This window comes from Mandrillus leucophaeus, unplaced genomic scaffold, assembly GCF_000951045.1.
Source record: "Mandrillus leucophaeus isolate KB7577 unplaced genomic scaffold, Mleu.le_1.0 Scaffold220, whole genome shotgun sequence".
NCBI lineage: Eukaryota > Metazoa > Chordata > Mammalia > Primates > Cercopithecidae > Mandrillus > Mandrillus leucophaeus.
Window position 1 is genome coordinate 529,499 of NW_012102255.1, and position 15,803 is coordinate 545,301.

Genomic DNA, 15,803 nt, shown 5'->3' on the forward strand with positions numbered 1-15,803 from the left:
GCATTTACATTGCCCAGTCTGTCCGTCCTACTGCTACCCATATCTCATCCTTGGATGGTTCCTGTAGCCCCTGTGGTGTCCTTGCCTGCAGTCTCACCTCCTTCCTATCTGTTCTCCAAACCACCACTGGGACGATCTTTCTCAACATGTCAGGCTCTTGCTTTGAAATCCTTTCACATCTCCCTGCAACCTTGGATAAAATTTAGAATCCTTTATCACAGCATGAAGACTCTACAATATTCTTCCTTTCTTTGGCTCTCAAGTCTTATGTTCCTTCATTTTTCTTCTTTGCACCCTCACCACACTGACCTACTTGTACTTCCCCAAGCATGCACGTATGCCTATCTTCCATACTGTTTTCTTCAGTGCAGGATTTTGCGTATGCTTTGCCCCCTGCCTAGAGGAATCCTCCTCTGCCCTCTTTCACTGATTCTTCAGAGTTGTTTGTTTGTATTTGAGACACGGTCTCACTCTATCACCCAGGCTGGAGCTCAGTGGGGTAATCACGGCTCACTTAGCCTCAACCTCTTGAGCTCAGGTAATCTTCCCACCTCAGCTTTCCAGGTAGCTGGGACTACATAGGCGTGCCACCATGTCTGGCTAATTTTTTGTGTTTTTTGTAGAGACAGGTTTTTGCCATGTTGCCCAGGCTGATCTCGAACTCCTGGGCTCAAGCAATCCACCCTCCTTGGCCACTCAAAGTGCTGGGATTGCAGGCGTGAGCACTGCGCCTGCCCAAGAGTTTTTCTTGGTACCATCTCCTCTCAGTGCCTCCCATAACTGAATTGGGATGGTCTCCTGTGGGCTCCCATAACTCAATTCATTACAAATTCATGTTGAATAGTTTGCTTCCCCTAGTTCAGTGAGTCCCTTGCATGTCACATCCTCAATGCCTGGCACATTCCTCTCATATAAAATGTGCTCAGTATATATTAGATGAATGAAGGAATGAATTACAAGGAAAAGAAAAAAGTCCCTATGCCATTGAGAAGTTATGACTAAAATGCTGAGAGTTCAGAGGATCAGAACTGATTGTCTGCCAGAGATCGTGGAAGGCTTTATGGAAAGGATGGCATTTTAATTGAGCTTCCAAGAATAGATGGGATTTAGAAACACAGAGTATGGGGGAAGGAACGCCACCTGTAACCAATATGAATAAGACATGGAAAGGAGATGAAGTTACGAATTGAGTGTTGTGTAAGAGAGAATGGTATCAATAGCAAACACCAGCTATTGTTCACACCTAGGAAATTTGTATTTTTTGGTTGTTTGCTGGAAACCATTTGCCTTGCTGAGTAGTTCTACTGTGTAGAAGTACGTTGATGAGGATTCCTGATAAGAAAGGAAAAACGAAGGCTGAAGTGTGCCTGGCAGTGTTCCAGGTACCTTCATATGTAACAGAACCTCTCTCTTATGCTGACAGTTGTTTCATGAATAAAGGTGGTGACAGAAATGCAGCACAGTTTTTATTTATCATTTATTTTTAACTTTTAGATTCAAGGGAGTACATGTGCAGGTTTTTTACTTGGTTATATTGCATGTTGCTGAGGTTTGGTTTACAAATTATCTTGTCACCCCCTACATGAACAGAGTACCCAATAGTTAGTTTTTCAACCCCTGCCCCGCTCCCTGCCTCTCCTCTCCAGTCATGCCCAGTTTCTGTTGTTGCTATCTTTATATCCGTGAGTACCTAATGCTTAGCTCCCACTTGTAAGTGAGAACATGCAGTGTTTGATTTTCTGTTCCTGTGTTAATTCACTTCACACTATGGCCTCCAGTTTCATCCATGTTCCTGCCAAAGACCTGATTCCATTTTTTATGGCCGCGTAGTATTCAGTGGTGTATATGTACCACATTTTCTTTATCCAGTCCATTCTTGATGGGCACTTAGGTTGATTCCATGTCTTTGCTCTTGTGAATGGTGCTGCAGTGAACATGTGAGTACGTGTGTCTTTTTGGTAAGACAGTTTGTTTTCTTTTGAATATATACCCAGTAATGGGATTGCTGGTAGAATGGTAGTTCTCAGTTATTTGAGAAATTTCCAAACTGCTTTCCACTGTGGCTGAACTAATGTATATTCCACCAACAGAGCAGAAGTGTCCTTTTCTCTGTGGCTTCTCCACGGTCTGTTGTTTTTTGACTTTTGAATAACAGCCATTCTGACTGGTGTGAAATGGGATCTCATTGTGGTTTTGATTTGCATTTCTGTGATGATTAGTGTATTAGTCTGTTCTTGCACTGCTATAAAGAAATACCTGAAACTGGGTGATTTATAAAGAAAAGAGGTTGAATTGGTTGGTGGTTCTGCAGGCTGAACAGGAAGAACGGCTGGGGAGGCCTCAGGAAACTTTCGGTCCTGGTGGAAGGGAAGCAGGCCTGTCTTCTGTGGTTGGAGCAGGAGGAAGAGAGATCAAGGGGAGGCGCTACACACTTTTAAACAGCCACATCTTGTAAGAACTCACTATCATGAGAACAGCAAGGGGGAAACCCGCCCCTACGATTCCATCACCTCCCACCAGGCCCCCCCTCCAACAATGGGGACTACAATGTGATGTGAGATTTGGGCTGGGGCAGAAGTCGAAACCATATCATTCATGAGTGATCTTGAGCACTTTTTCATATGTTTGTTGGTCATTTGTGTGTCTTCTTTTGAGAAGTGTCTGTTCATGTCTTTTGTTCATTTTTTAATGGGGTTTTCTGCTCGTTCAATTGTTTACTTTCTTTTTTTTTTTTTTTTTTTGAGATGGAGTCTCGCTCTGTCACCCAGGCTGGAGTGCAGTGGCGCGATCTCGGCTCACTGCAAACTCAACCTCCCGGGTTCACACCATTCTCCTGCCTCAGCCTCCCGAGTAGCTGGGACTACAGGCGCCTGCCACCTCGCCTGGCTAATTTTTTGTATTTTCGGTAGAGACGGGGTTTCACCGTGTTAGCCAGGATGGTCTCGATCTCCTGACCTCGTGATCCACCTGCCTCGGCCTCCCAAAGTGCTAGGATGACAGGCATGAGCCACCACGCCCGGCCAATTGTTTACTTTCTTTATGGATTCTGGATATTAGACCTTTGTGTGATACATAATTTGTGACTATTTTCTCCCGTTCTGTAGGTTGTCTGTTTACTCTGTTGATAGTTTCTTTTGCTGTGCAGAAGCTCTTCAGTGTAATTAGGTTCCACTTGTCAATTTGTGGGTTTTGTTGCAATTGCTTTTGAGAAGTTAGTCATCAATTCTTTCCCAAGGCCCATGTAGGACTGAGTGTTGTATAAGAGAGAATGGTATAATAGCAAACAGCAAACACCAAACAGCAAACAGCAAACCTAGCAAACACCAGAATATGGTGAAGGGTAAGAGCCCAGTTTCATTCTTCTGCATATGGCTAGCCAGCTATCCCAGCACCATTTATTGACTAGGGAATCCTTTCTCCATTGCACATTTTTGTCAAGTTTGTCGAAGATCAGATGGTTGTATGTGTGTGACTTTATTTCTAGGTCTGTATTCAATACCACACATTTCTGAGCTAGAGTCATTGAAGATGCTTTTGTCCCTAGGAAGCCCTGACATTTGTCTCAAGATCCTGCTCTAAATAAAGATGTGTGAATAAAGAGCTGACAGTGGTCCTAGCACTGAGGTTCCAACTCTCATCAGGAAATGGCAGAAAATGGTTTTGAAGTAAAAGGATTTAGAGTTGAATCCAGCTTGACCTTTCTGTGACCTTGAACAATTCACTTAACCTCTCTAAGTTTCAGAGAAGTAAATGAAGTTAATATATCAAGAATTGATAGAATTAAGTGAGATAATGTTTAGAAAATGTCTAATATAATGTCTGACTTACCATGGGCATTTAATAAATTTTAGCTTGTGGCTATTGTTTTAGAGAAAGAGAGAAGGAGCCTTATTGGATAGAATTCTTGGCCCTTCATGTTAGTAAAAGCAGACAGACTTTTATATAAAGCCCAGCTTTACCTTTTACTTATTAGTTTGAATGAACTTGAGCAAGTTACTTAGTTTTCTGAATCTCATTTTTTCAAATAAAATTAATTCGATATAATTCCTTCTCTAGGAGATTTATTTTTTATTTATTTATTAGAGACAGGGTCTCACTGTGTCACATAGGCTGGAATGCAGTGGTGTGATCATAGCTCATCATATCGTCCTACTACTTGGCTCAAGCAATCCCCCTGCCTCAGCTTCCTGAGTAGCTAAGACTACAGGCATGTGCCACCGTGCCCGGCTAATTAAAAAATAATTGTAGAAATGGGGTCTCATTATGTTGCCCAGGCTGGTCTTGAATTCCTGGCAGTCCTCCTGCCTCAACCTCCAAAAGCTGTAGGATTCCAAGCATGAGCCACGCTGCCCGGCCTTTCTAAGGGGATTTAAAGAGAGAATGCATATCACACTGCCTGGCACAAGAACATAATGACTAACCAATTAATTATAACATTGTAAGTGCTAGGTAGTTAAAGTTAGTGCTAGAACAAGAACCTCTGCTTTCCTAACAGTAGGAATACTTGTGAAACTTACAGATTTTCTTTCTGTTTGTTTTTTTTTTTTAATTCCTCCCTTACTTTTCTTTTTTTAAAAAATTCCATTTGTGTGGGAAACTGTAGGAGAACAGATGCCTTCTACCTAGACAGGTTTGAATCATTCCCCATCAACAGTACTTGCTGTGAGTTTGTGTGTTATCTTCATTAATGGTCCTTGGTTGCAGTGAGCACTCAGCTTTGTTAGTTCATTCAGTCATTGATCATTTATTTATTGAGCACCCCCTGAGGTCCACACATTTTCTCAATTGCTTTCCTTGACAGTATCCATTGTTAAAATCCTTAATTCTTATCTCTTGCATAGGGAGTACAGCTTCATACCATGTTCAATACACTAGGGACTGCTCTGCAGAAATTTCTATCAACCTCTCCCAACCTGGGTGTCCTTGTCTCTTCCTTGCCCCTGTCAAAGTTTAAAGGACTTACCTGATGTCAACGTCCTGGACATCCAGCAGTGTTGCAGCTGTGTCTGTGTTACTTCTGGCTCTGCAACAGATGTGGATGGAGAAGCTCCTGCCGTGTAATGTTGACTTCCAGATGGTGGGCGTGGGGAAAAAGAAGGTGTGACAACAGGAGGGGAGACCTCAGAAAGTGCGCGACAGGAGGTAGCAGACAGGTAGTGGGCAAAGTAAGGAAATGACGGGTGGCAGAGGGAGGAATCCTAAGGAACGGGAGAGATTTGTGACATGCCTTAGAAGAGAAATGGACTAGAATTTATAATTAGCAAAATAAAAGTATATTTACTTCAAAAACCATACAATGTTAAGATGTTTACCGTCAGTTATATATGTCCACATAAATAAGTAAAATACGATTTTTAGTAGCTGGTAATTGAAGTTTGTTGCTGTCATATGGTTCCAGAAAAGCTAAAATTACACATTCATGATATGTGTACTCATGAACTCAAAATTTTAAATTAAGAAATTAAATTGATATTTTTGATTTGTTATATTTAACTTCTTTTCAACCTTAGGTTTATATTGTAATGTGCTCAAGAGTATTTTTTTAGTTTGTTATTAGTAAAACTAATTGTATGTGAAAATTAGATTTGTAGACAATCCTTTGATGATAGGGACATCTAAACAACCATAAGTCAAATATACAATTCTCCACTACCTTCAGAAAAGTTAATTAATATATCTGCCTAAATTATTTTCATAGGGTAAACTTTAGCTAGTTCTGTAGTTCAAAGGCAGACACCTGTCTTTGTTTGATTGATCTAAGGGTCTTAATTTACTACAACTTTGGTTCAATGTTGATTTTTATTTTTATCATAGAATTTTAGTAATTGATTTAAGTTATAAAACTGAATTCACACCCATGTCAGCATACAATGGTAAATTTCAAACATCATTATTTAAAATGTGGGACCAGGTCTTGTTTTAACAGATAAAAATTGATAGATATTCCTATATATTTTGCTGCTTCTACATTTTAAAAACTGCCAGTACAGTAAGAAATTAAGAGCCTAGAAGAGCGACTTCCTGGATAAGAACAAAACGTAATTGGAAACCAAAAGCTATGAAAGATAAATCTAAGATCTAGAAAGCATTTCTAATCTTGAGAAGAAAAACTGAGAACCTAATATCCATAGAGTCCATTGGAAAGCCATTTATTCTAATTATTTATTCATTCATCAAATATTCAGTACCTCTTGAGGAACTTCTACTCTAATGAAGAAACAGACAACTAAAAACAGTGGGATGAGTACTGTGGTCGAGGTACACAGAGGTCGTGGTGTGACGGAGGTGTATATACTGAGATTGTAGGAGCACATGCCATAGTGATATTCAAAATATTAATCTCTACAGTGTGGGAAATAGTGAGAGGGGACACAGGCTACAAACAACAGGCATGACTGTCCCAGTGCACACTAGCTGAATATCAACCCTGAACATGGGAAGGGTCACCTATTTTGTGCTGGGAACTGGAGTCAAGGAAGACTTCCTAGAGGAGAGGAGATATTGGCTGAGCTGAAACCTATAGGAGAAATGAGGGAGAACTAGATAATAGGGGGTCGGTTGGGATTTTACCAACAAAGGGCACTGCACAGAGCCTCGTCTTTGTTGGTTTTGGGGGAAGGGTAGTGGGACCCACAGCAGACCAGTTGCTCTCTGTAAAGAACTTCCTCCCTAACTCTCCCCATCTGTCCTTTTATACCCTCCATGTGGAAGAAGGATTTAAGAGTTGTCTGCTTCTGTATCTCCTCTGAATGTATCTGTGGCACGCTGTTTCATAACTTAATTGGGTGTTTGATATCTGTCACCTTAGGGTTTCAACCAACACATTGATTTTATCACCTTGTTATACATTTTTCAAACTAAGGTTAGAGATCAGGGGGATGAATAGGAGAGAAGTACATATTTCAGTTCACTGGGCATAGGTGAATAGAGGAAGGAGAAAAATGAACATACCCAATCCACAGAGAAATGGCTCACAGAGCCCAGTGACTATGCTGAGATGCTATTAATTCAAGAAAGTTTTGGTATTTGTTTTGTCAAATGACATTATTGTTTAGGACTTTTATTTTCCCTTACAGATGTTGATCTTGTCTCAGAATATTGCCCAACTGGAGGCCCAGGTGGAAAAGGTTACAAAGGAAAAGATTTCAGCTATTAATCAACTAGAGGAAATTCAAAGCCAGCTTGCTTCTCGGGAAATGAATGTCACAAAGGTACAGAAAGAGATTTTAGTGTAATCGTTACTTAAGGAAATATTTTCTTTGAAAAATGTTTTCCTAATGTACAAAACTCTTACTGTTATCAGGAGGAAGTTTGGAGTAGAAAAGTTTTGTGATTTCAAGAATAATAAAAGGCCACCTAACAGTTACTCAGCAAACATTCAGTTACTGTATGCAGCCCCTTAATGGGTATTGCATGTACAAGGATGAATTAGACACACGTCACGGCCTTGAAGAGCTTAAGGGTTGAGTGGCGGAGACAGACTTACAAATAAATAAGAGTTATATTACTTCGAATACTGAATATTTGATAAATCTCATTTTTCTAAATTAATTAGCAGTGCCTTGTTTTTACCATAGATAGCATAGGGTTGGTGTTTACAATAATTGCCAAAGACATATATTTACAACTTAAAAGGTGTGCTTGACATAAAAAATCTTCCACTTCCTACTCCTTTTCAGACTTGGTCATTAAAATAAAGATTCTAATACTACATGATCTTATTGTATTGGTGCTTAAATTTATACTTGAAAATACTACATTGTCTGTGCTATGGGTGTCACTGGTTCGTGAATCAAGAACTAAAATGTTTAATGGTCTTTACTGGCAATGATTAAGATACATATTATAAGAAATACTAGTAGTCCATCTAGATTTCAATAGTTAATTGCTTTAAAACAAAGAAACTAATAAAATCAATTTATTTTTTACCACTAAATATATAGATAATTTGCTTAAAATACTCCTTCCATGTTGCCTTTTATTCCTCAATGTATTTTCCAAAATTTTGACATATTTGTAATGCCATTGTTGCTCTGTAATTCAGTAATTAAAATTAATTTTAACATATATTAGGAAAGGGAGCCATTTTCCCCTTTTTCTTGAGTTTCTATAATTCTCCATTTGCTTTTTAAAATTCTTATTAGCTAATGTGCAAGTGTAAGAAGCTCAAATTTTTGTGTGGAGATAGGGTGGAAGTGAAGGAATTAGTTCAGAAGGATGGGAATGCTTAACCTAGATTTATAGGTGAAAGCTATGATGAGACAATTTTCAGTTGTTAATAGAGAGGCAGCTTTCTGTTGAAGTCGGTACAGCAGAGAGAGAGTTCTCTGTCTCAAGAACTAGCTGAAAGGACATGTGTATGCATCAGAAGAGTGATTAGACTAAATCGCCTTGAAGTTGCTTCCAACGTGGAGATAATGTAGTTCTGGTTCAATTTAATGTGCTAATTTATTTGAAAAAGAATTTCAGTGTTGTGGATAAACGTAGCAAATGCTGAACTGAAAGTAGTAAATCAGGGAACCGTAGGAGTAAAATGAAGGGATAAAATAATTTTAAATGTAACCTGATGCTTAAACAGTTTTTACCTAACAAATTTGTATTGGTGTTGGGTTTTAAACATCATGGTTGTAAAATCATTATCTTCTGACATTATCAATTCAGGGTTTTATTCCATTTTATTCATAGAAATAAATAGTAATAGTGAACAAATGAGAAAGAAAATAAAATATGGCTCCTCTCATTTTTTTTCCTGTCACTCTGAATTTGTAATTTTTATTTAGGTTTAAAATGAATAGTTTTTTATAAATTTATAATTTTTGAAATGGGAAGAATAAACTCTCGCACACTGAAGGCATTTGAACTTTCAACAGAATTTTTAATAAGTTCGTTATTGTTCTAGCTTTCTGAGGGCCACTGGGGAGAAGCCTGTTGACTTTTTCTTCTGTCTTGTCACCATAGCTTTTAAACGTAGATTATTTTTAAAGTTACTTTTTAGGTTCTGTTTTGTTTATTTGGAGACAGGATCTTGTCGTATTGCGCAGGCTGAAGTGCAGTAGCTATTCACAGACACTAGCACAGTACATCGCAATCCTGAGCTCCTGGGCTCAAGCCATCCCTCCGCCTCAGCCTCCAGAGGAACTGGGACTACAGGCATGCGCCACTATGCCCAGCTTAAATGCATATAGGTTTTATACCTTAGTCTGTTCTGATACCTCAGTAATGATGAAACTGATTTCTAAAGTTTCCAAAATCGTTATTTTTGGAGAAATACCAAATACTTGACAAGTTTCAAGAAAGCATAACCATGAGATAATATATTAAGAGCCATATATTTGTAAATTAGAAGCCAGCTTAGCTGACTTCTACATTCACTGAACTTTCCATAGGTTCTCAGTTCTCTCAAAAGGCCCATAATCTGCTTGTTTAGATTTATCTGCTAATAACACCTTTCAAATATATTTCCGTGTCTGTAGCAGCCCTAGATTGGAAAAAATAAATAAAACAAAGTTCTTAGTGTTAAGTATAGAGGATGATACGCAACACTTTTAAGATACTATGTATGTTCATTATTGATGCTATATTACAATTATTTCCTTTTATATTGAATGTTACAGTCGTTAGTGCATAGTCTGCTTAGTTCCAGTCTATGGCTTTTGCCAGAAAATCTTCCTTAACTTGAATACCTGGCATTGTGTATGATAAGATGACATCTGCAAGCCTTGCGGTCAATACTGGATACTACAGACCTAAATATCAATAGTATGTCTATCAGCAGACAAAAATTCCTGTATACGTTTCCTTTTAAAGAGCATAACTGATGAAATCTTTAAAAGAAAACTTTGTCATATAGAGTGAATGTTTAACTGTATCAATGTGAATGAATAATAACATAGCTTAACATTTTAACTGCTAACTTTACCTATTTAAGGGTTAGATGATAGTGCATTTTGGTTGATAATATGCAATTGAAACCGTTATATAAAATAATCTTGGGCACATTACTTAAATTCCTTAGTTATGCATTTATTTATCTATAATTTCAAGTTGTTAGAATTAATAATCCCTGATGTTGCTTCTGAATCTTAACAGTCTACGTTGAGTATTCTAGTAGAAAATGGCATTCTTAGAAAAGTTTTGTTGTATTTTATCCATATGACCTCTAGGGGGCACCAAAGGATCTAATTGCAGGCATTGCCTGGAAGATTCCAGCAGGTAATCATCCAGTTTTTACAATCTAACAGGTGTGTGGAGAAATGCGCTATCAGCTGAATAAAGCCAACATGGAGAAGGATGAGGCAGAAAAGGAGCACAGAGAGTTCAGAGCGAAAACTAACAGGGATCTTGAAATTAAAGATCAGGTAAGAGAGGACACAGCATAATTGCAGCAATTATAGATATGAGTAACATTCTTTCTCAAGTTGATGTTGTTTTATTCCTAAGTTATTTATTTGTATTGTTTCTAACTAATGGGATGATCCAGTTTATACTGTTAGGAGAATTTCTTTTATAGTTGCCTAAAATTATCACCTTTCACATGAAATGGTGAGAATACAACAGCAGGCATACACAATTCCAATCTGACAGGTCATAAATATACATTTGGATATGTGTATCTATTACTTACAAAAGTAAAAAGAAATGTTCTAATGCACAGTTTGAACCTAAAATATACATACATAAAGTTCTTGAAAGATGCCAACTTGAATCCAATTTTAAATGAAAAAGTTTAAAATTCGTAAGATGAGATGAGTTGATATGTAAATATGTCAATCAAATTGATTGTTGGCAGAGTGAAACCAGTTTTAACTGAGATAACCATGAATACGTTTGTTCATGAAGCCTAAATACGGTGACATTAGAAATGTTAGTGGATAAAAGCTGCGTACTTTAATTTCAGTTTGAACAGATGTTTTATGTTATATCTTTATTGAGATGAAGTAGATACTCGAATTTTAGTTGACAACATGGTTAAAGTTTTTAGAGAGGCAGTTCTAATAGGCTGACTTTTGATTTTCTATTTTTATGTTACAGTCAGGACCTTGAAGGTTTTCATTCTTTACATTCAATGAAAGCAGGTTGTTTATTCAATGAAAATAATAAGACTGGGTTCTTAGGGTCAATAGTTTAAAATAATTGTTTTAGAATTTAGAAGGACGTTGCTCCAAATAAATTTTTTTCAAATATGTTTCTAGTTCGAGGTTTTTCATCATATTTTCCAACATATTTTCTCTTTTGAGCCAATGAAGTCTTTACAACAAATGACGCAAAGACAATTGGGAAAAGTATTGAACACAAAAGTGATAATGAAGATTAGTACAAAAAGCTTTTCAAGTCATAACTGAAATCCTTAGTACTAAATTAAAATCTTGGCAACCAAAGTAAAATTCTGCATTTGAACCACTATATTTGGTGTTGTGGTAATGGGTTTTAAATTTTCAGAAGACTTTTAATTATTAACATGTGCAAATAATGAAACATTTTATTTCATCCAGCTGGGGGCGTGCCTGATAGTGGAATGGAAAATGCTTTCTATCAGGGACTGAAGGCCTAGGTCTACTGAGTTTATCACAGATAACTTTTCTTTCATAATATATTGTAATTTTTTTAAAGGAATCATATTGGCATACTTTTGGTCTTTTGTATTATTTGAGAGCATTTTGACAGCATAATATTTTGGACTAACTGGAAAAATACGTCAGGAAAGAGTCTCAGTTATTTAAAATTCCATTATAATTTTCTAGAGGAAAAAAAACCCATCAGGAACAATAAGAGTATAATATCACTTGTAAAGGAATAACTTGTTTAGAAGCATTTGCAATATTAGAAGTATCTGCAGTATTAAATCTCATTTTAATTAATCCGTGATGGTATGGAGGCTAAAGTTGCCGGATTTACAAGGAGCAGTTTTCATTTGTAAACATTTTCTGATAATAGTAGTTTTCTGACAATAGTAGTTTTCATAATGACATTTAGTGGGTTGTTTTTAGATAGAGACTGCCTTTTTAGGAGAGTCACAGCTTTAGGAATAAGACCTCTGAACAGTTACAAGATGTTTGTGATGTGATGTGATGTGATGTGCTTGTTACCGTTTTTTTCCCGACAGAATGTGAGGAAATCTTATAGGTCCTCTTTTAACTATTTTGTATTGAACAGACAGTTTGAGAAAAGAAAGTAGTGGTGTCTCATTCCATGGATGATTTGGAGGAGCAAAGCAGCAATTGTTCTTTGGTCTTTCAGCCATGACCTGACCTTCTGTCTGTGAGACCAAAGAACTACTTTGCTTGGCCACCATCTGCACTCAAGAGAGAAATTTACATTTAACTTTTAAAAGCGGGGCATGTTGAGCATTTATCTGAAATGCCTACAATAATAGAAAGTAGATTAAATGTTGAAGTGTTGTGCATCTTACAATTCCGCATCACAAGCAGGCTATCTGTAGGTTTGCAAACAAGGTGTTCTTCATAATATAGTCATTTTATTCATGTTTTAGTTCATCTGACCACTTGATACATTTTTTAAGTAGGTGGGAAACTGTGAGATTGGAATGTGTGAGAACAAGAGCCTTTTTGATGTATACAAAATAGGGCAAATGGTTGACCACCAAAATAATTTTCCTTGTGACCTGAGCCTTGGCTCTGGCATAATTAGAAGGAAAGGTTAGGAGAGTAACAATGGCAGCCTCTTCCACCCACTTTCTTCTTTTCTTCGTTATATTGTGTCAGGAACCGATGGGCGGATTATCCTTCCCATCAACTCCTTTGTATCTCTTCAGCTTAGATAATTCCTGTCAGCCTCAGAGGATGCTTCTTGCACCAGAAAAAAAAAGACATTTGGTATGAAGGAGAATGTGAAATATGCACTGTGATTTTTATTAGAAAATTTTTTAGGCAATGGTTATACACACACTCGATCAGGGGAATTTAAAAGCATATATGAGGGTACAGGGAATATTGTAATGGGTCCTTACATTTCCATCACCTACACTCATCATTTTTCCAATCCTCTTCCACAATCCTATTCTATCTATCTTACTTTTTTTCTCTCCACTTCTGTCCTCATCATCACCTTCATCTTCTTTGTCGTGTTTTTTCTGTTCCACCTTCTCGTCTTCATCTTCTTCCTCTTTGTTTTCTTCTTCCTCTACCTCTTTTTCTTCTTTTGCAGAAGTATTTTAAATGGATCTCAGACCTTATGTTATTGTACTCATAAATACCCATGTGGATCTATGAAGGATATTTTTACATACTATGTCATTATCATACCTACCAATCTTAACAATACTTCTTTAATATCAAATAACACCCAGCCTATATTCACATTTCTTTGTCTCAAAAATGTTTCTTTTACAGTTGGTTTATTCAAATTAGGAAAACAAGTATGTTTTTGTGTGTTAGAATGATCTGGTGTTACTCTTTTTAATAGGAAATAAACAGAACTCTTAGTAAAATTTCATCTTTCTTTGTTGTTGTCTGTTACATTTTGTACATAATATTTTGTGCTTTATTTTTATAAAATGGCTCATTATCATTCTAAAGAGGCATAAATTAATCCTACAGCAAACTATTTGAAGGAAATGGCTACCACGCAGCATTCCTGATAATCACATCCCAAAAGGAGCTTCCTAGCATCTGAAACCCCAAATTCATCATTAATTTCAGAGCCTTGTATTTGAGATTTGGAAATGTTGCAGGATGAGCTGACCTGAAATCAGTGATGCATACGTAGAGTTTCTTGTCAACTTCCCTTTTGGTAAATGAATCTCAGAAAATGATTCTTTATAGCCCCTACCCTTTGATTAGGACCCAGTGCAAAGTGAAAATACAGGACCCTTTTGTTCAGAAAGCAGGAAAGAAGTGATAGTAAAAAGAACTAAAATATAAAATATTTTCCTTTCTTCTTCAGTCTGTCTGTCCTTGCCCCTCCTCCCTCACCAACCCAGGCTGGACATGCCTCTTTTTATTTGCTATTTGATGTTAGGCTTCTTCAGCATAGGGATGATAGTTGTGGGGGAGTGCAGACCCCACAGGTGCCCGTGACGGGCTGTGCACATGTGGCCTGTCAGCTTCTGGGTTCTTCTTTCCTCTAGCCACAGGATCTACACAATGTCCCAGCATAGAGCAGGGGGTCATTCTCCCTCCCCGCCCCCGCAAGGAAGTCAGACAGGTGACCCCTGAGAGACCGCAGTCTCCATACTGCAACACATTTGCTGTCTGCATCAGGGATGGGTAAGAGGCTCTGCACAGAATCCACTGAGTGTGCTGTGGTACTGCCAGCTTGGGGTGGGAATTCTTACCTCCCTGTCCGGCTCTAAGATGCCAGGGATGGGCACACTTGACTCAGTCCTCTCTAAACACACATTCAGGATTCTGCCAGGGGCAAAAGACACAGCAGAACACACACCTCCCCCAGTGACATGCCCTGGTCCCACCCTGGGTGGAGGACTCCACCCCAGCAGCAGGGCAGGGCGGGATAAAGGAAGCTAGAGAGGAGTATATTTCTGAGAGCTGCCTAGGGCTGCACTGAGGCAGTGGAAAGATGAGACCAGATATAGGAGTTCAGTCTCCATTGTTCCATCAGAGTACACCTACAAAACACAATTCTAGGGGGGCAGTGGCTCATACCTGTAATCCCAGCACTTTGGGAGGCCGAGGTGGGCGGCTCACCCGAGGTCGGGAGTTTGAGACTAGCCTGACCAACATGGAGAAACCCTGTCTCTACTAAAAATACAAAAAAAAAAAAAAAAAAAAAAAAAAAAAAAAAAAAAAAATTAGCTGGGCATGATGGTGCATGCCTGTAATCCCAGCTACTCAGGAGGGTGAGGCAGGAGAATCGCTTGAACCTGGAGGCAGAGGTTGCGGTGAGCCGAGATCGTGCCATTGCACTCCAGCCTGGGCAACAAGAGTCAAACGCTGTTTCGGAAAACAAAGACAAAAAAAAACACAATTCTAAGATAAAATTGCTGATAATTTCAAGACATTGACCACAGAGTGTTAAACTGCAAGTCTAAGCGCCCTTTGAAACAGCACGTGTGACTGCACTGGTCACGTGCCCAAGAAACTGCCATGACCAGGGGATTGGGCAAATGGAGATTTTGCATACTAATATATGTGTATATACTCCACTTACGTATACAGACACATGTGCATATTCAATATGCTAATGTGCCCAGTATTCATAAAAAAGTGTTAGCCAACTACAGCTCATAGGTCAAATCTGGCCTGCTATCTATGTTACAAATAAAGTTTTATTGGAACTCGGCCATATCTACTCATTTCTGTATTGCCTATTGCTACTTCCTGCAATAACAGCAGACTTGAGGAGTTGTGGTAGAGACCATATAGCCCACAAAGCCTGAAATATTTACTGTCTGACCCTTTATAGAAAAAGTTGCCAATCCCTACCTTGAGTATAGAAATACAACTGTATTTTTTAAGTTTCCTCTGAGTTACTAGGATGCTGAGCTTTGAGTTTGAAGACCCATGTGTCTTAAATAATAACAATGGTTTTAGAGTATTTTGCAGTACAACAAATGTGCCACATCTTTGGTCTCTTAAAAATCTAGTGGCATTACCAAGTGAGTGTATCACTGATAATCATGGCATTCTCTTATTAGTGTCATATGACTTACTAGGAGCTTGGATGGGAGTGTAAATACAGTATTATTTTATATTTGATATTTACAATTTTGTTTTTAGGTTGGTTCTTATTTTTCAGAGATAAGGCTGATATAGAAAGCTTTTTTTTTTTTTTTTTTTTTTTGAATTGGGGGCTCATACTGTCGCCCAGGCTGGAGTGCAGTGGTG

General features: G+C 38.1%; 1 protein-coding gene across 4 annotated transcripts in view; it reads left to right on the forward strand.

Moving 5' to 3' along the window:
* SDCCAG8 (serologically defined colon cancer antigen 8) overlaps positions 1-15,803 on the forward strand; it is a 247,714-nt gene that overhangs the window by 79,448 nt on the left and 152,463 nt on the right. For all 4 annotated transcript variants that reach the window (XM_011981160.1, XM_011981162.1, XM_011981163.1 and 1 more), the window contains 2 exons: positions 7,077-7,211; positions 10,242-10,358. In XM_011981160.1, the coding sequence (XP_011836550.1) occupies positions 7,077-7,211; positions 10,242-10,358 (252 nt within the window). The remainder of the gene's footprint in view (positions 1-7,076; positions 7,212-10,241; positions 10,359-15,803) is intronic.